The 20,306-nt window shown below is 36.4% G+C and overlaps 2 protein-coding genes across 9 annotated transcripts in view; both read left to right on the top strand.

The window, feature by feature from the left end:
* The window catches only part of TMEM87A (transmembrane protein 87A), a 53,426-nt gene extending 42,040 nt beyond the window's left edge, over positions 1–11,386 (top strand). For 3 of the 7 annotated variants that reach the window (XM_079126133.1, XM_079126134.1, XM_079126138.1), the window contains exons 18-20: positions 2,850–2,905; positions 3,813–3,843; positions 10,156–11,386. In XM_079126133.1, the coding sequence (XP_078982259.1) occupies positions 2,850–2,905; positions 3,813–3,843; positions 10,156–10,197 (129 nt within the window). In that variant the 3' untranslated portion in view covers positions 10,198–11,386. The remainder of the gene's footprint in view (positions 1–2,849; positions 2,906–3,812; positions 3,844–10,155) is intronic. The other 4 variants (XM_079126135.1, XM_079126140.1, XM_079126137.1 and 1 more) reach the window with 3 other exon arrangements.
* Positions 11,387–14,132: 2,746 nt separating this feature from the next.
* The window catches only part of VPS39 (VPS39 subunit of HOPS complex), a 44,633-nt gene continuing 38,459 nt past the window's right edge, over positions 14,133–20,306 (top strand). The window contains exon 1 of one of the 2 annotated variants that reach the window (XM_079126130.1): positions 14,133–14,406. In XM_079126130.1, the coding sequence (XP_078982256.1) occupies positions 14,334–14,406 (73 nt within the window). In that variant the 5' untranslated portion in view covers positions 14,133–14,333. The remainder of the gene's footprint in view (positions 14,407–20,306) is intronic. The other variant, XM_079126131.1, reaches the window with a different exon arrangement.

The raw sequence follows: 20,306 nt of genomic DNA, 5'->3' as shown, positions 1-20,306 counted from the left end.
TAATTAGGCTTAATTTACAGTCTTATTTATTACATTTCTAAAAACAGGCAGCAAGTGAGTCTAGGGTTTAGTAATCTTTAACTAGATGATATGCTACTATATTTTGAAAAAATACCAGACCAATCAGATTGCTGTGTTTAATGCTTTTTATCAGTGAAGTAATAGTTACATTAGTAACCTAAAGTCTTCTTTTTTGGGGGAGATACCCAGGATTCAACTCAGGGACTATGCTACATCCCAACCATGTTTTGTATTTTATTTAGAGACAGGGTCTCACTGTGCTTAGTGCCTTACTGTTGCTGAGGCTGGTTTTGAACTCTCGATCCTCCTGTTTTGGCCTCCCGTCTTAGCCTCCCAAGCTGCTGGGATTACAGGTGTGCAGCACCACGTCTGGCCTTAAAGGTCTTTTTTGTGTAGTAAAAACCTTAATGTTTTTGGTCTAAGAACTAAGCATTCATTCTTCATAAAAGGGTTTTAGAGTTTATCTCAAACTGAAAGAGCAAAGCCTGCATGAAACAAACTCTATTAGGCCACTGAGAAGAGAATATTTAAGGCGGTTTGACATTATTTTGTATTTCTGTTACATGATTTTAAAAATAAAATTATTTCATTCTACCCAGAGCAAGTAGGCAAGAGAAAGAAGTAAAAGGCATCTTAGTTGGAAAGGAAGTTAAATTTGCCTGTTTGCAGGTGAAATTCTCTTATATATAGAAATTGTACTTTGTTAAGACTGCACCAGGAAACTGTTAAAACCAGTTAAACAAATTTAATAAAGTTACAATATACAAAATCAGCATAGAAAAATCAATTGCATTTCTATATACTGGTGTTGAATTATTTGAAAGAGTAATCAAGAAAGCAATCCTGTTTACAATAACTATAGAAAAATAAACTACTCAGGAATAAGCTTAACCAAGGAAGTAAAAATAAAAAACTTGTACACTGAAAACTATATATTTTATAAAATGTAAAATATTTCTGAAAGAAATTTCAGAAGACAAATAAATGGAAAGAACCAGCATTCATTGGATTAGAAGACTTAATATTGTTAAAATGCCTATATTTCCCAATGCAAGTCAGTGTATTCCATATCAAAATTCCAATGACATTTTTCACAGAAATAGAAAAAATAATCCTAAAATACATAAGGAACATTTTTTCACAGAAATAGAAAAAATAATCCTAAAATGTTTAAGGAACCACAAAAGACTCCTAATAACCAAAGTACTCTTGAGCAACAAAACAAACCTGGAGGCATCATACTGCCTGACTTCATGTACTGCATGGATCTGGGAATGTAATTCAGTGGTAGACCTTATGTTTCGCATCTGTGAGGCCCTGGATTTGAGCCCCAGCATACCACCCCACCTCTTGTCTAGAGGAAAAACAAAACAAAACCATTAGGCTGTAATATCAAAACAGGATGGTACTGGCATAAAAACAGACACACAGACCAATGGGACAGAATAGAAAGCCTAGAAGTAAATTCATTTATGGTCACTTGAGTCTCTCCAAAGGTACCAAGGACACAAAATAGGAAAAGGATTGTTTTTTCAATAAATAGTGTTGGGAAAACTGGATAGACATGCAGAAAAGTGAAATTAGACCCTTATGTCGCACAATATACAGATCTATTCAGAATGGATTAAGGATTTAAAGCATAACACCTGAAACTGTAAAACTACTGGGAGAAAACAGGAAAAGGTCTATATTAGTCTGGGTAATGATTTTTTTGACTATGACTTCAAAAGTGCAGGCCACAAAAGCAAAAATAAATGGAATTACCTCAAACTAAAAATAGTTTCTATAGTGTAAAGAAAATAGCAGAGTGAAAAGACACCTTATGGTATGAAAAGTAAATAGTTGTGAACCATGCATCTGAAGGGGGTTAAAATGCAGTTTATATAAGGAACTCAAGACAACTCAATAGCAAGAAAACAGCCCCATAAAAAACAGATCAAAGACCTAAATAGACATTTCCCAAAAGAAGACATTCAAATACAAACAGGTATATGAAGAAAAGGCTCATCATCACAATCAGGAATTGTGAATTAAAACCATAATGAAATATCACCTCACACCCATTAGAGAGGCTGTTGTCAAAAGGACCAAAGATGAGCATGTGGAGTGAAGGGAATCCTTGCACACTGTTGGTAGGAATGTAAATTAGTATCACCATTATGAAAGCCAGTATGGAAGTTTCTCAAAAATAGAACTGTGGGCTGGGGATATACCTCAGTTGGTAGAGTGCTTGCCTTGCACGCACAAAGCCTGGAGTTCAATCCCTAGCACCACTGCTCCCCCCCAAAAAAAAAAATATATATATTTATATATTCATATTCCATCAATCCCACTACTAGGTGTATTTTCAAAGGAAATCAGGATGTTGAAGAGATACCTGCATTCCCATTTCAGCATTCATAATAGCAAAATATAGAATCAACCAAAGTTTTAGTCAGTAGATGAATGAATTAAGAAAATGTAGATATACACAATTTAATACTATTCAGTCTTAAAATAGGAAACCTTATCATTCTCAACAGCATTGGTGAGCCTGGAAGACATTTTGTTAAGTACAAAAAGCGGGGCACAGGAAAACAAATACTGCCTGGTCTCTCTTTATGGGAACAAAAAATGTTGAATTCACAGAGGTAAAGGTAGAGCCATGGATACCAGGAAAAACAATGGTTGAAGATAATTAAAACTTCTTTTAACAATTTGAGTTTTCTATTAGCAGTGTCACTTTTTATATGAATGTGCTACTTAGAGTTATAAAAGACTAAAGGTCTTAAGTACATGATGTGTTATGCAGTGTGTTTTAGTAACAACTGGTGTTTTTATTTTCCCAGCAGGAAGATGATTTGAAGTGGGTAGAAGAGAATGTTCCTTCTTCTGTGACAGATGTGTAAGTATTTGAATCATCACTGTAAGAATCCTATTTCAGGCCCAGCATGGTGTCTCATGCCTGTTATCCCAGCGGCATGGGAGGCTGAAGCAGGAGGATCATGAGTTCAAAGCCAACCTCAGCAAAAGTGAGGTGCCAAGCAACTCAGTGAGACCCTGTCTCTAAATAAAATACAAAATAGGGCTGGGGCTATGGCTTAGTGGTCTAGTGCCCCTGCATTTAATCCCTGGTAGGAAGGAAGGAAGGGAGGGAGGGTCCAATTCCAAAGTTAGTACTGCTCTTTTGTTTTAAATGAAAGAGCTGAGCAGTATACTAATGAGAATTTAAGATGTTGAGTGATTTTAGTAGATTAGAAATAATATACAAATAATTGGGATTATTCATTCAGATGACATTTCTGCTTAGAAAGATTTAGCTATAGATCTTCCTAAAATCAATAAGAGAGTACTTTTGAAATTTTTGTGTTCTTTCCAGAGCTGTAATACTAATAAAACATGATTTTATTTTGTTGCAGAACATGTTTATTGTTTCCTATACGATTCTAGTAACTCTGATTCTTGTTTATTTTATTTGTGTTTTTCCCCCCTTAAAGGAGTGTTGATAAGATACCAATCTTAGATAAATCACAAGGAAGCTTTAAATTGCATTCATACTGGGGGCACGGTATAGTGCACACCAGTGTCTTGGGAGACAGAGGCAGGAGGATTGCAAGTTTAAAGCCAGCCTAAGCAACTTAGTGAGACCCTGTCTCAAAATAAAATAGAAAAACGACTGGGGATGTGGTTAAGTGCCCCAAAAGGTTCAAAACTGGATACAAAAAAAAATTGCATTCATTATTCCACTGTCTTTTTTGAACCATTTATGACTTTATTTTACATTGTTTAATTTAGTGTTTTTCTCTCTGCAGAGCACTTCCAGCTCTTCTGGATTCAGATGAGGTTAGTAATCAGATATTCATTAACTCTTTGGATCTAGTGATTTAATAGCAAGTCATGAATCCTCTATATAGGGAAATTCTATTTTTACTCAGTATGAACTGAAGAATTATAATTGGTATAGTTGAAAGGAACAAGAATGGAAATACTAATATTAGAACTTAAACATTCAAGGTTTCATTTTTTTATGTGTCTAGCATGTCCCGCTTTTTTCTTTTTCAGAGTAGGTTCAGACTTGAGAATATTTTCACTTACATTGAGTAAAAAATACTGTTTCTAAGAAATTAAAAATTTGCCCTAATGTAGCTAAATTTGGCAAAACTAATAAAAGTATTGAGAAAGGAATGTAGTAGACCAAAACAAAATGTAAATTATTTTGTTACCTTTTATATTTTATGTTCCAGTTTATGAGATGATTATGTTCCTAATCATCTCAGATGATTAGGATTATAATTAGTACTGCTAACGTTCATGTTGATTTTTAAAATTTAATACGCCTCCATACAGTTCAAAAAAAGACTTCATACGAAGTCTTATTTAAGAATTGTGGCCTGGGATCATAGGAATTCGTTTTAAACATATTTTGAATGTTAGATTATTCTAGAATGTCTTGATTTCAGAAAGCCTTTTGGAAGCATCTTGCCTGATTCTGACTCATTTTGTTGAACTGGGTACTAAAAATGATTTGTTCATTTACCACTGACCTGCTGTGTGACACTGCATACAGTGTCAAATTCCTTACCTGTTCTATTAGATGAAATAATTGAGACTCTGCCACTGAGATTTGAACCTATCCACATCGCACTTTGCTTTCTGTGGTGTATTTTGCAATTCTTAGGTCTCTATATCTTGGGGTCTTCCTCTGCTGATTTTTTGCCATCAAGGTTTCTCTTTGGTTTCAACTCTAGCCATGCTGTATTCGTACAGAGGTCTGACTGCATGATACCTGATTGTGTCATTCATGGAAATAAATTTTTGGTGATCTGATAACAATGATCTATTCATGTTTTTTTAAATTTATTTTTTATTTTTTTATTTGTTGTTTTTAGATATACATGACACTAGGGTGTATTTTGATATATTATATGTACATGGGGTACAACCCATTATAATTGTGGTACTATTGTGGTTGAACGTGATGTGGAGTTACACTGGCCATGTATTCATATGTGAGTATAGAAAAGTTATGTCTGATTCATTTTACTGTCTTTCCCATTCCCTTCATTCCTCTTTGTCTAATCCAGTGAACTACCATACTTCCCCTCCCTACCCTCCATAGTTATAGTTAACATCCACATATCAGAGAGAACATTCAACCTTTGGTTTTTTGGGACTGGCTTATTTCACTTGGCATGATGGTTTCCAGTTCCATCCATTTACCATAAATTTTGTTCTTCTTTATTGCTGAGTAATATTCCATTGTGTGTATATATCACATTTTTTTTATCCATTCATCTGTTGAAGGGCACCTAGGTTGATTCCATAGCTTAGCTATTGTAAATTGAACTACTACAAACATTGATGTGGCTGCATCACTGTGGTATGCTCATTTTAAGTCCTTTGGTTATATGCTGAGAAGTGGGACAACTGGGTCAAATGGTGGTTCCATTCCAAGTTTTCTGAGGATTCTCCATATTGCTTTCCAAAGTGGTTGCACCAATTTGCAATGTATATGTGTACATTTTTCCCCACATCCTCACCAACATTTATTGTTACTTGTATTCTTCATAATTGCCGTTCTGATTGGAGTAAGATGAAATTACAGCATCATTTTAATTTGCATTTCTCTAATTGCTACAAATGTGGAATATTTTTTCATATATTTGTTGACCATTTATATATCTTCTTCTGTGAAGTGTCTGTTCATTTCCTTTGCCCATTTATTGATTGGGTTATTTGAATTGTCTTTTGTTTTTTTTTGTTTTGGTGTTAAATTTTTTGCATTCTTTGTATATCCTGGAGATTAATGCTCTATCTGAGGTACAGGTGTTCATGTTTTCTTTTGTGAATAAATTATGCAGGATTTTGCAAGTATATGCTGTAATAAATAGTGAGACCTTTTTGTGATAAGAAAATATTACAATAAGATCTACCCTTAAAAATTTTTTTGGTCTATATTAACAGTATTGTTAAGTATAAGCACAGTGTTATGTGTTACATTTAGAAATTCTTGTTTAACTGAAACTTCATACCTTTTAAATAGCATCTCCTCCTTTCTGCCTCCCCTAGCTCATGGCATCCATCATTCAGCTTTTTTCCATGAATTTGACTATTTTAGATACCTCATACCAAGCAGGGTCATACAATATTTGTCTTCTGTGATGTGCTTATTTTTATTTCACTTAACATAAGCTCCTTGAAAGTTCATCCATGTTTTCACCTACGGCAGGATTTCCTTCCCTTTTTAAAACTGAATTGTATTCTATGGTATTTGTGTGTGTGTGTGTGTGTGTGAGTGTGTGATATTTGACTTTTTCTTATTAATTCCATGCCTTGACTACTGTGAATAATGCTGTAGTGAACACATGAATACAGATATCTTTTTGAGATCCTGCTTTTAGTTCTTTTCAGAAGTGGAATTGCTGGCTCATAAAAGTAGTTCTATTTTTAATTTTTTGAGGAACCTGCTATTTACGATAGTGGCTATACCATTTTACATTCTCAGCAACAGGACTCCAGGATCCGTTTTCTCCACCGTCTTACCACTACTTACTATTGTTTGCTTTTTGATAATGGCCATCTTAATAGTTATGAGGTGATTATCTCATTGTGGTTTTGATTTGCATTTCCCTGATGATTTGTGATGCTGAGCATTTACACATTCACACAAACATACACACACACACCTGTTGACCATTTGTCCATTTTTAAATTTAGTTGGCTTTTTTGCTATTGAGTTTTAGTTTTCCAGTATATTGGGTATTAACTCCTTATCAGGTACATGGTTTGCAACTATTTTCTTCTATTCCATATGTTGCTTTTCTTGCTCTCATTTCCTGTGCAGTGCAGAGGCTTTTCAATTTGAATTCTCTGGGTCAGTTTTGTACTTGTCATCTGTGCTTTTGGTGTATATCCAAGAAATCATTGCCAATATCAGTGTCAAGAATCTTATTTTTCTCCTAGGAGTTTTATAGTTTCAGGTATTATGTTTTAAGTCTTTAATCTGTTCTGTATATATTATAAGATTATGATCTAAATCTATTATTTTGCATGTGGATATCCAGTTTTTCCAGCACCATTTGTTGAAGAACCTATCTGTTCCCCATTATATAGACTTTACACCCTTTTCAGAGATCATACTGTGTATGTGTAGGTTTTATTTCTGGGCGTTCTTTTTTGTTTCATTGGTTTGTGTCAGTCTTGATGCCAGTACCATGTTTTTTCAATTACTGTAGCATTGTAATATATTTTGAAATCAGGTAATGTGATGCTTCCTGTTTTGTTGTTTTTACCACAAGATTGTTTTAACTTTTGGAGTTCTTTGTGATTCCTTAAGAATTCTAGGAATTTTTTCCCCCCTATTTTTATAAAAGATGGCATTGGTATTTTAGTAGGGATTGCATTGAATCTGTAGATTGCTGTGGGTAGTATGGGTATTTTACTAATATTGTCTTCCAATCTTTGAACATGGGATATCTTTGTATTTATTTGTGTCATCTTTAATTTTCATTGATTTTGATAGTTTTTAGTGCATACGTCTTTTACCTCTTTGGTTTATTCTAAGAATTCTTTTTTTCTTTTTGTTACTATTGTAAATGAGTTTGTATTCTTAGGGTCTTTTTTTAATAGTTCTTTGTTAGTCATTGATTGGGCCTGAGGAGTTGGGTAATTCTCCATTTGCTTAATAGTCTGTGTTGGTGTTTGTTCACTAAAAAAGAACGTAAACCACCATTTTCAACCACCACTTTCAGTGTTCATAGTTGTGCCTTGTACAGAAGACCCTCACAAATCAGATTGGCCAGAGACTCTGGAAAACTCTTCATCCTTCTCTGCACATGCATTTCTCTGTACTTACACACATGAATTCACAGTCAGAGGGATCTAGGTCTTTCCCCCAGGAATTTATAATCTCTTAATCTTTCTGGTGTCTGCTGCGCTGTGAGCAATAGCATGCCTCAAGCTCTTTTTTTGTGTTCACACTGGGCCCAAGCCACCTACAGTACAGGGGTTCTACTGTGTTCTCAGACAGAAGCCAATCCATCAGGCAACTTCCAGAAACTTTGGAATGTTTGGAATCATAGTCAAACTCTTTCTTCCTCAAGGAGAAGCTGAGATTTAGGGATTTTTTACTTGCTCTACTCTGAACTTTGTGAGACTCAGGTAGTAGTGCTGGCAAGTGTATGGTTGCTAGTCCAAAGCAAACCTTGGTTATCCATGACTTTTAACCTAGGTGCCCTTTGTTTTTTAAGACAAAAGTCAAGACAAAAACCAGTCCTTCAGGAACTCCTAGAAAAGTGAGGATGTTGAATATAGGTTCAAGTCCTTCCCTCCTTCCCCAGGGAGCTAAAGATTTCTTATAGTTCATGTGGCACTCTGCAGGGTTTGAGCACATTATGGCAAAAGGAGGACCTCACATGTTCTTCTTGGCTTTGATACAGTTGGTTTAGTTCTACTACTCCATGGTACAAGAACCCCTCTGAACTGCTTTCTGGATTTCTCACAACAGGAATTGTTCTGTGTATTGCTGAATCAGTGAGTTTGTGGAGGATCCAACACTTTGTTTTGTGTGCAGATGTCACTTTCCTTAAGGCCTTTCTTTTTATAAAACTTGAAAGAAGTTAAATCTGTTAAAGAAGAAACAAATTACATAACAATAACTTCTAATAAAAGGCAGAAGATATTAGAACAATGCCTTGGAATTCTGAGAAAAATTATTTTTAAATTTTTTTTAGTTATAGATGGACACAGTACCTTTATTTTATTTATTTATTTTTATGTGGATTTTATGAGGATTGAACCCAGTGCCTCACATGTGCTAGGTAAGCACTCCAACACTGAGCTACAACTCCAGACCAAGAAAAATTCTTGTTAGCCTACAACTTTACGCAAATAAACCATCCATATTAGGTTAAAGTAAAGATATTTCAGTCACATAAGAATTAATATCCTATGTGTGCCTCTTAGGAAAGTACTGGAAAATGTTCTGCATGGAAATGAGAAAACTAATAGAAAGTTTTGGGATCCAGGAAATAAAGGATCCAACACAAGAGAGGCAAGACAAATTCTTAGTATGGCAATGTAAGAAATTCTTACAGAGACAGCTGGGCAACAGACTTGGAAAACATCTAGAATGAAAAAGGAAAACAGAATTTTAGGAAGAGTATTTCTGAGAAAAACAGGAGAAGAATATAGATATTCTGATGCAATTAATTATTCAAAAAGGATTGACAATTCTGTCAGTTTGGGATATATTTGTGATAGGTACTTATAACAAATGAAGCAAAGGAAAAATGAGAAAAACCTTGTAAAAAAATTGCATGACAGATTTAATCATAGTACTTAATTTTCTTAGTTGAAATATGATAGTATAAATACTGTTTTAAAATTGTAACTTTTACATGATTTTTAAAAATTACAATAAGCAACGTAAGATCTCTTAGCCATTCTCAAGTAGAGTTAACTGTATTCACATTGTTGTGCAGCAGATTTCTAGAGCTATCTCATCCAGTGTAATTTTTAAAAGTTTGTAATATTTCATTGTAAAGATATGGTTTTCTCAAAAAAATTTATATTTTAGTTGTAGTTGGACACAATACCTTTATTTTATTTATTTGTATGTGGTGCTGAGGGTTGAACCCAGGGCCTCACACATGCTAGGTGAGTGCTCTACTGCTGAGCCAGAACCCCATCCCCCAAATACAGTTTTTTGTACATAAACCTTTATTTTTGGACTCTTGATTCTTTTTAGTATTTGGTTTAATGCTGAGTATTGTGGCTAAATCTTTGTCCACATCCTAGATTGGTTCTTCAAGTTAAATTCCTGAATTAATTGAGGTACAAATTCTTATTAAACCTTAATATTTGTTCAGTCATTTAATTGACTCTGAATACACATTTCCTTCTGAGTTATGGTTTGCTGTCCCAAAGACTAGCCATTTTGGTTGAGTTGATTTTGGACGGGGCATGGACATTTATTTGTATGTTTGAAAATCTTTGCAGATAATAAGAAACCATTGTTTGAAGTAATTAAGATAAGTATTGTGGAAAATGTATATTTGGATAGCTTACATATAAGATATTTGGAATGTATACTATTTTGAGTTAATATACTCAGAATAAACCTTTTTTTTTTTTTTTTTTTTTTAAACTTCCTAGGAACGAATGATCACACACTTCGAAAGGTCCAAAATGGAGTAAAGAATGGGAAGATTTGAAGTTGCAGATGGCTAGTATCAGGGAAGAGATCAGCTTCTGTGTCAGTCTTCTCCATTGTTCCATGGGATTAAAGGAGGCAGTGACATCCTGATCTGTTCCTTGGTCTTTGCGCATTGGAGCTGGCGAGAGGTGTCAGAACATGGAGAATATCTTATTGAAAACACGTTCATAGGATGAGAAAAATCTGCAAGCTTATTTACAGCATCGATGCCCTTTCCCTCCCAAACCCTGACATGGATGTTTATGCAACTTATGTGTTGTTCCTGAACTTTATATGTTTCAATTGTTTAATATGTCAGACTAAAAAGTTTAACGTCTTCTAAAGGACTTTGCCATCAACACCATAATATGTAATCTCCAGGAGCAACTGCCTGTAATTTTTATTTATTTAGGGAGTTGCATAGGTGATAGGGGAAATTGTTAAGTGTCTTTCAGTTTCCTGGGAAGTTTAGGTCCCATCTTGCAGTTTTGAATAAAAAGGGTCCTTCTGAGTAAAGGAGCCATGGTTCTATCAATGATCAAAAGGGGGAAAAAGGAGAGAGAGAGAAACAGGTACAGTGAGATTCAGATCATTTTTTAAAAAGCAAAATCAAGTGCAATTTTGTTTACAAATGGTGTATATTAAAGATTTTCTATATCAGATGTACTTTAAAGAGAAATATTAGCGTTAACTCTTTAGACATCTGCTATTGTGACACATCCCATTGCTGGCAATGTGGTGCACACTCCAAGACTTTTAACTACTGTTTTGTAAGCCTCCAAGAGCAGCATTGTGGAGGCAATGCTTTGTTTGCCTTCATGCCATTCTTTGGGAGTTGCACTAGATGCCAAGAGGCACTCCATGTAAGTGCTGTGATTGAGCACCCTGCTAAAGGGACTGTATGCCTCAGATAGGGGGAGCTTATAGAAAGGAAACAGATACTGCTGGCTTAAACAGTTATTCTTGCATGAAATAGTGGGGAGGCCCTGAACTGCTGCTTGTTCTTAGGATTGACTGTTCTAGTATCTGGTGTTATTTTAGAGACTGTTTATAAGGGATATCACAAGGTGATGGGATTCACTTGAAGCACTATATTTCTGTTTTAATGGTTTTATCCAATTTTGCCTTCCCAAGATTTTTGTTCTACATAAGAAGTCATGCCACTTTTTAATATAAAAAATTTTAACAAAATTAATGTTTTTTTCTCATTTATTTCAATTTTTCACTGAACACCCTTCTTCTAAACTTCCTCTTATGGAAATTTTCTTTTCATGGCTTTTACTCCAGATTGTTTTATTTTCTATAAAAACCACTGATGCCAGGTGCGTTGGTGCATGCCTGTAATCCCAGTGGGCTCGGAATGCTGAGGCCAGAGATCTCAAGTTCAAAGCCAACGAACCTCAGGACTGGGGTTGTAGTTCAGTGGTAAAGTGCTTGCCTAGCACATGTGAGGCACTGAGTTCAATTGAATAAAGGTATTGTATCCATCTACTACTAAAAAAAAAAAAAAAACGAAAACAAAAAACACCCAGCCTCAGCAATGGCAGGGTGCTAAGCAACTCAGTGAGACCCTGTCTTTAAATAAAATACAAAATAGGGCTGGGGATGCGGCTCAGTGGTTGAGTGCCCAAGTTCACTTCCTGGTACCCAAAACAAACCAACCAGCAACTGACTATATGACCACAGTCTTCACTAACTCATACTATTGTCAGAGTGTTTACATTAAGTAGCATTTCTCTCTCTTTTTAACAGTTTTATTATTTACTTAATAATGTAAGAACTTTGCAGCCATCAGCAGTTCTGGTGTAATTGGAAATTTGGGAAACTTGCTGGAGTTGTTAGTGCAGTGAACCTTGTAGGTAAAATATGTGCATACTTTTGATAGCACATATGGAAGCATACCTCTTAAAAGTTGACCTTATTGGTTTCATTTTCAGCAAGCTGACATTAGGCCACTCAACATGAATTTTATTACTCCTGATATTAGTGCATGTTCTCTTTTTACAATAAGTTCATGATCATTAGAAGATACCAATTTAACATACAAGTCATCAGAGCCTTCACAGCCTTCACACCTACTTTCCATACTGTTATATTCTTGCAAAATTCTGCTTTAGTTCCACAGGGTCATTAGTAGTTTTCTGATCAGATAGTGATACAGAATCTTGTCACCTACTCTGTCCATATGAGGCTTACATAGCATTTCTCTACAGCTCTTTGCTGTAGTAATTTTTTTAAAAGTCACCTACACAAAATTTCTTGCAGAGCTGGATATGAAGAACTGAGATATACTCATGCTTACCCATTAGCAAACAGTTGGTTTTATACTGCATTTGCGCACTTAGATGGAATAATAGTTATAGTGCAACAAAACGGTTGGTCAAATATTTTTTAGGCTGGTTTGATGTTGAAACTAGGAAACCTATTACCTGGACTGTATGGTACAAATTTTATATCCTAGGACCTGATAATTCTACTAATGGCTTCCTACGGTACTGATTGGCTATATTTTATCATTTCTTAGGACAGGCTCAGAAGGAATGTATGATTTCATATTGCCCTATCATTACCTTAGAGTTTACATTTATTTTTGTTTTGGTCCTTTAGCCTGGAACTAAATGTTCCTTTTTCCAAAGTGATCAGCTTTTATGGTGAAAACTGACCATAACACAAGATTTTTTTAAAAAAAGTGATTGTATTTCTAGCTACTTGCAAACATACTTTATTATCAAAATAGCATTTGATAAAGATGGGCTGTGTATCCCTACATATTAAGAAACATACTGTAAAAGCAAAGTTAAATTTTCTATCATAAGCTCACCCTTTTCCTTTAGATTTTTGCTTTCAACTCAAGTGCCTAAATTTATGACACAGTTGGTGCTTTTTAGTGGGAATTGTCAAGTACAGATAATTCTTGCAACTCAAAAAGACTCAGCTTTTTTTCTTTTTTCTTTTTTTTTCTTTCTTTTTTTTTTTTAAGTCTCTAAGGGGAATACTAAAAGTAACCCAAGACTGTAAGGACCCATTGGAGAAAAGAGCCACTTCACTTGCTTTTAAAAGGAGTATTAGGATATAAGACACAGCTTGTTTCTAAACACCTGTTTAGAAATCTTCATTTGAGGGCCTCACATTTTAGCAATGTATCCAGATGATTTGTATGCACATTAAGTTTGAGAAACATTGGCCTAGAACAGTGGTTCACCAGGGATGATTTTATCAACTAAGGGGAATCTGGCAAAGAGAATCTTTTGGTTCTTAAGTCCCTGGGTAGGGTGATCCTGGTATCTGTATCTGATGCATAGAGGCTAGGGATGCTGCCAAACATCCCACAATACACAGAACAGCACACCCACCCCAAGAATGATCCTGCTGTAAATGGCAATAGTGCTACAGTTGAGAAACCCTACTCTAGTAGAACAGTGTTTCCCTCCAGAATTGGATTCAATAGAGTTAGAGGTCTGAGACTGCATTTCTAACAAATTCACAGGTGATGCTGATGCTTCTGGTCTTAGGACCACAATGAAACCACTGGGCTACAATTTTAAAAAAACAAGGCTAAGGTACTTGATTGGTATATAGTGGTAATACTGAAGCTACTATTTATCACTATTTAAGAGTATGTCACATGGTGCTAGGCACTCACGACCGTAGGCGCCTAGTACTTAAGACTAAAACTGATTCGCAGTTTAGGAAAGTAAGGCCTGGAAATAGTTTCCTAAAATACTAATTTTCTGAACGGCAGACCTCCATTCCAACTCTAATGCCAAAGCATTAGTTCTTAAGCACCACAGCCATTGCGTAAGATGTTTTTAATATATAAGACATTTCCCCCTCCATTTAGACCTGTGTCTACTCCCCATCAACCTGGACCTCAGGATGCACTGATGGGAAACAAGACTTCAGAACTACTCCAAGGCGTTTTTGAGACCTAAGACGGAAGAGGCGGGACTTCGGCGGCGGAAGGGGCGGGACTACCTCGGCAGGAAGTCCGGTGTTGACCATGGCTGTGCTACCTAGGGGCCTATAGCGGGGGTCCCGGCTGTATCCCGATCAGGGGTTTCCCCGGCCTGGTTCCGTCCCGAAGCACAGACCCGCACACTCGGGGCGAGGCAGGAGCGGTGACTCTCTCCCTGCCGCCATGCACGACGCTTTCGAGCCGGTACCGATCCTAGAAAAGCTACCTTTGCAGATCGACTGCCTAGCTGCCTGGGGTGAGCCGAGGGGCCGCGGGGCCGTGGCCGGGTCAGCGCGGAATTTTCTCTAGGCTGGAGAAGTGGAAAGGCGTCTGACTGTGTGTGAACTCCGTTAGGATGCTATCTGCCGGCGGTCTAGAATGAGGGAGAGAGACCACCGACTATAGACAGCGATGTTCGTGGGGGCTGATTGAGCGATCCCTTAAGAACCGGTCTTTTTAGTTCCTAGTCTTGTGTTCTGTGCAATTTAGAGGTTGAGTTTTACTTATTGTGCTGAGCATTGGCTCATTTCTATCCCCAAGAAATCTTCAGTGTAGAGAGGCAAAGTAGTGGGAAGTTCTGTCTGCCAGGGACTTGAACTTGTCCAGATTATTGTGTTGTTTTCTGGGTGAACAAGTCAAAATCTTGTGCTTTTTCCCCTTAGTATTTACCCGAAGTTCACTTTTCCTTGCCGTAGGTAGCACACATCTTTATTGTAACACTTCATCTAGCCAAGAGATTACATTACACCCAAAATATCCATGTTACCTCTCTAGGTGAAAAAGCATCATACCCTCTGTCATGAAACCTAACCCTCATATAATCTTTTGGAATTGACTAGTGCAGAAAGCTGGGTCAGGCATCTCTTATGTGTTCTGGAGTACAGAATGAAGGTTTCAAGAGTCTAAACCTTGACTCTCAAATACCAACATTGTGTACTTATCCATGAGTGGTTGTGTCTGATAACAGTCCCCAGAGACCAAGCAGAAATAATTTCAATCTTTGTTGTTAATGTTCAGGTCCTAGAAATCAAAGGCCATAAAAAGGTAGCTTAGAACACCTAATCACATCTTTCTTTCTTTCTTTTTTTTTTTTTTCTTGTTGTTGTTTGGTGTTTTTTGTTGTTGTAGTTGTTGTTGTTTGTTTTTTGCTGTGCTGTGTATTGAACACAGGGCTTCATGCTTGCCAAGCAAGCTGTCTACCACTGACCACATCCCTAGCCCCCTTAATCATATCTTAGACTGAGCAAGGTACCCATAGTGTACCCCATGGAATCTTGGTGGCTGGCATTCTATCCATCATCTATTGATACCACCCTGGTCATCTGTGCAGAGTTATTCATGGCTTCTTCAGTATGGTTCCTTCACTACAAATCTTCTTGTGATCATGCACCCTCTTTTTAGCAGCTCTGGGCCTCTAAAATCACACTTCTAAAATAAGCTGTCCTAGTTCTTTAGATTAAGTAGAGAATCTTATTTCATCCAAACATCTCAAGAAAATCTCCATTCCTGGAGAAGATGCTCTCAATAAAAGTTAAAAATTAATAAATAGAGGAGGGGAAAAGAAATGAACAAAATGAAAGATCTGAGATAATGCATAGAGAGATTCATTTCTTTATTGGTCCATCAGATTCACATTATGGGCCATTCTCTCTGCCAGGGAAGGATATACAAGGATGAATAAGAAACAGTGCCTATACTCCTAGAATACGTTGGGGAACAAAGATATATATAAACAGGTTATGATATGATAAATGATATTAGAAATATATGCTGCCTATTATTACAACATACAGGAAGAGTACCCAACTCAGCCTAAGATATACTTCTTCTGATTAGGATGAATGCAGCTGCTTACTATACTTAACTTGTCAGTGATTCCCTATGAAACCATTAGTACATATCTCTCTTAGACTCTCTAACTCCACTTTGTCACAGGAAGTCACAAGAGGCCATTTTACTTCCTCCTGCCTCAAAACTACTTTATTTTCAGGCTTAAGCATCAGTAATTATTGCTATTTCTAGTTATTACCCCTTTTATCTATGTTGTGCCTGTAGATTAAAAGTTCAGTCAGGAGTCTCCAGGAGTCAGATCATGTTGCGCCAGACAAAATTTGAGTTGGATGGCCATGGTGACAACATAATCTATTTCCTGGGAAATGGAAATGAGGATGACACTGATGGTTTCTCCCTAAATTGAAGCTATATAATCCAGCTGTTTTTTCAGTATTTTCCTTTGGATGTCCAGTATGTGGCCAAACCTATTCTTGATTCTTCTCCAAAACATGCCTGTCCTCCTGTATCCCACATCTCAGCAAATGACATTTCTATTTACCTCTTTGACTTAGGCCAGAAACCTTGGAATCATTCTTGACTTCTCTTATTCTTTTTTATATCACATCCACTCCATTAGCAAATCTTGTCTGCTTTACCTACTTCCAGAACATATTTAGAATCCAGACTTTTCTCTCCATTTCCACTGTACTATTCTTGATGAAGACAACATCATCTCTCAGCTGAATTACTGTAGTAGTCTTCTGAATGTTGCCATGTGTTTGCTTGTGTCATTTTCAGTTTTTTACCTATAGAGAGAAAGAGTGAACCTTTGAAAACTTAAATTTGATCACATCTTTCATCTGCTCAAAATCCTCCAGTGACATATCACAACAAAAAGTTCCAAAGTCATAACCATATCTGGTAACACCTGATTTGATCTGGCCATGTTTAATTTCCTAACTTATCTCCTGTGTGCTTCCTTCTTTCTCCTGACTCCTTTCTGGTACCAGTCACACAGCCTTCCTTGTTTCATGAACATACAAGGTACATTCTTACCTCAGGGACCTTGCACTTGCTGCTTTCTCTGTCTGGCACTGTTCTTGCCCTAGATTTTTTATGGCTTATTCCTCATTTCACTCAGGTCTCTGCTGACATGTCTCAAAGAAGCAAGACTTTTCCTCAGTATTCTATAAATGAGAATGCCATATCCAATAATATGCTATTCTCTTTACTCAGCCTTATCTTTCTATATATCATAGATTGCCACTCCATGTTGTTTTATACATTTAGTTACTGTCTCTTTCTCTCCATACTAGAAATTAAGTTACTTCAGAGCACACTTGAATTTGCACATTGCTGTATCTCCAGTGCCTAGAACAGTTCCTTATCAGTGGATATTCATTAAACATTTAATAATTGAGCAATGATGATAGTAGTAATAACTTCCATGTCTATTAAGTACTAATCTATATTGGGCTTTTATGAAATAATAATTCCGTTTTATAGAGGAAGTACCTGAGACTTAGAGAACTCAAAGAATTTTTCCAAGGTCTCATATCCAGCATGTAATTTCTGATTCTAGAGCCTGGGCTCAAACTTTATTGTTTATTCAGAAGCTGTAGGAAAGTGAGATTTTGTGTGTGTTTGTATATGTATTTGTGACTAAAACAATGAAAGCCTAAGCCAAAAATTACTGAATGATATTTACACCAGAGGGAGTAGAGAAGGTGGAATGGAGTGAAGCTAGACTTTTCATAGTTTTAGTTTTGGAGCTACATAAATGTTTTGTGTAATTAAAACAAAATTAGGGTTGGGGTATAAGTCAGTGGTAGAGCACTTTCCTGGCCTATGTGAGGCCCTGCATTTGATTCCTAGAATTGGGGGGAAAATCATTTTTAAAACTAAAGATTTCAGGGTGCCACTCCAAAATCACTGAATCAGAATCTCTGGGTGCAGTGCTTAGGAATTTGCATTTTTATTAAGTCTGGATGATTCCGGTGCAGCTAAGCAGGAGCCTATGCTTGGAGAGACCCTATTCTTTGTCATATGACCCAAAGAAGGAAGACAGCCATTACCTTTTCCATCTCTGTTTTCCCTTGTGGAGGCCATCTTTGGGCCTGGAATGAAATTGTTTATTAAAGAGGTTGGACTCTGTTGCATTGTTGCATGAAGCTTCATTAGGGTAATTATGAGCAATAGGGCCCAATCTTACTTCCTAGGACAGATCAAGTCCAACCTTACTACACAGGACATTAAGAGCTTTCTGGGGCTGACTCTGGTTTATGTGTGTGTTACCTGTTTGTGTAATATGTTCTACTTTCTGATATGCAATATTGAGTTTCAGACGATTCCATGTTCCGCCTTCTTTGCAGACCTGTTCTCTGTGTTGTATGTGCACAACTGTGTTATATGATGACATGTCCTAGAGAGTGCAGGACCCAACATGAGTCAGGTCCTCTGGTCACCTGAGTTTCCACTTACTTCCATAACCACATCAAATCCCTTCAAGGTTTCTTATCTTAGCATATCTGGAGGACACACTGTTTGTCCTTATGAGTTTGAGGACTAGAAATGGTGTTCTCTCAGCACCTCCAAATGAAAGTTTGCAAAGGGACAGATAACATTTCAATTTTTTAAAAAATTCAGTGAATTTAATCTGATTTCTTTTTATGGCCAGTTGAGTAGACATTTGATAGGAAGTATCTTGGCAGATAAGCATTTCAATAAGAATGGGAAATAACTTGAATGTTGTGCCTAGTAGTTTGACTTCATATGTTGGCAGTGCATTTTCATGAGGATTTTTAGCCTCAGTGTAAGAGTATTGTGGATCTACTCTAAGATAGCTGGCAGCAAATGTGGAAAAATGTGCAGAATGAGACCAGTGAAGCTGAAAACTAGACAAAGCTGTTTTCAGGGATCCTTGGAGAGAGAGTATAGGAGAGGGCTGTCTCAAAGTACCTTGTGGAGTTGAAAATGAAGGACCTTGACTGACTTGAGAGGAGGCTAAAACCATTGATAGAAAAGAAAACAGGTTTGGGCAGGGGTCTTGGGGACAGTATAGTGGTAAGGATGGGGAAGATGGTAAGACATGTTTGTCTTTTGTTTTGGTTATAAAATTTTATGTGATATAAGTGAATTAAAATTTTTTCTATTCTATTTTATTTATGTCTGAAGTATCAGTGGTTGTCTCCAAAATTATTATTGCTAAATTGCTTGATACCATGCTATGTAAAAGTAGAATTCTAAACATAGTATCTTTTGCATAGTAGACATTGTAAACTGAATTACTTTTTCTCCATGTTCTGCTCTAGAATAAATTTCCAGCATTTTTTCATAGTATTATTTCTGATTTCTATGTATGTCACTAAGAGCTCCAGTGTCTTACTTTATGTACCCTTCCTATTCTTTAAAAAATAAGATAAAAGAAAAAATCACTATCTTTTTCTGGACAACTAAGGACATCAGGCTGGAGAAATATTCCTAATGTGGAACCCTACCTGATTTTTAAAATATTTACTGCCTTTCAGATAGCCTCTGACCAACACCCCTCTTTTGATGTGGGTTGCTGTAGTAAGTGCATCACAACATGTGGTTTTAACAAACAGGTTGGGGTTGGAATCCTAACTCTTGTCCCCTGTTACGTGTGACTGGGCAAGTTCTGTATCCCCTAGGCCTCAGCTTATTCATCTATAAAATAGATATTTTTGAAGAATTATTTAATGAGTAAGAATTAGTGAAATGAGATATGTATTCAGCATTTTTTCAAACACAACACATGCACAGTAAAGGTTTTCTGTTTGTATCATTATCCAATATAGTCATGCACCACATAACAATGTTTTGGTTAATGACAAATCATATATACAGTGTTGTATACCATGTGAATTAAGTATGTAGTAGGCTATATCATTTAAGTTTGTGTTAAATACACCTATGTTGTTTGCATAATAGTGAAATCATCTCATGACGTTTCTGTCTTTAAGCACAGATGACAGTATTTTATTTTGTAGACAATCAAGAGAGTTTATGAAAGGAATGAGTGATCTTTATGTTACAACTTCAAAAAAACTGAGGAGGGCCAGGCATGGTAGTGCATGTCTATAATCCAGGTGACTCTGGAGACTGAAGCAAGAGGTTTGCAACTTTGAAGCCAGCGTCAGCAATTTAGCAAGACCCTATCTCAATAGAAAAAAGAAAAAGGGCTGGAGATCTAGCTCAGTGTACAGTGTCTTTGGGTTCAATCCCAAGTGCAAAAAAAAAAAAAAAAAAAAGAGCTAAGAGCTAAGGAGGTATCTTTACATTAACTTCCCTGCATGATATAATATGGATCTGACAAAATAATCATTTAAACCTTTCTGAAATGCTTCACAAAATGTGGTCCTT

This window comes from Sciurus vulgaris (genome assembly GCF_902686455.1).
Source record: "Sciurus vulgaris genome assembly, chromosome: 2".
Taxonomy (NCBI): Eukaryota; Metazoa; Chordata; class Mammalia; order Rodentia; family Sciuridae; genus Sciurus; species Sciurus vulgaris.
This window is presented reverse-complemented; position numbering and strand designations above follow the sequence as displayed.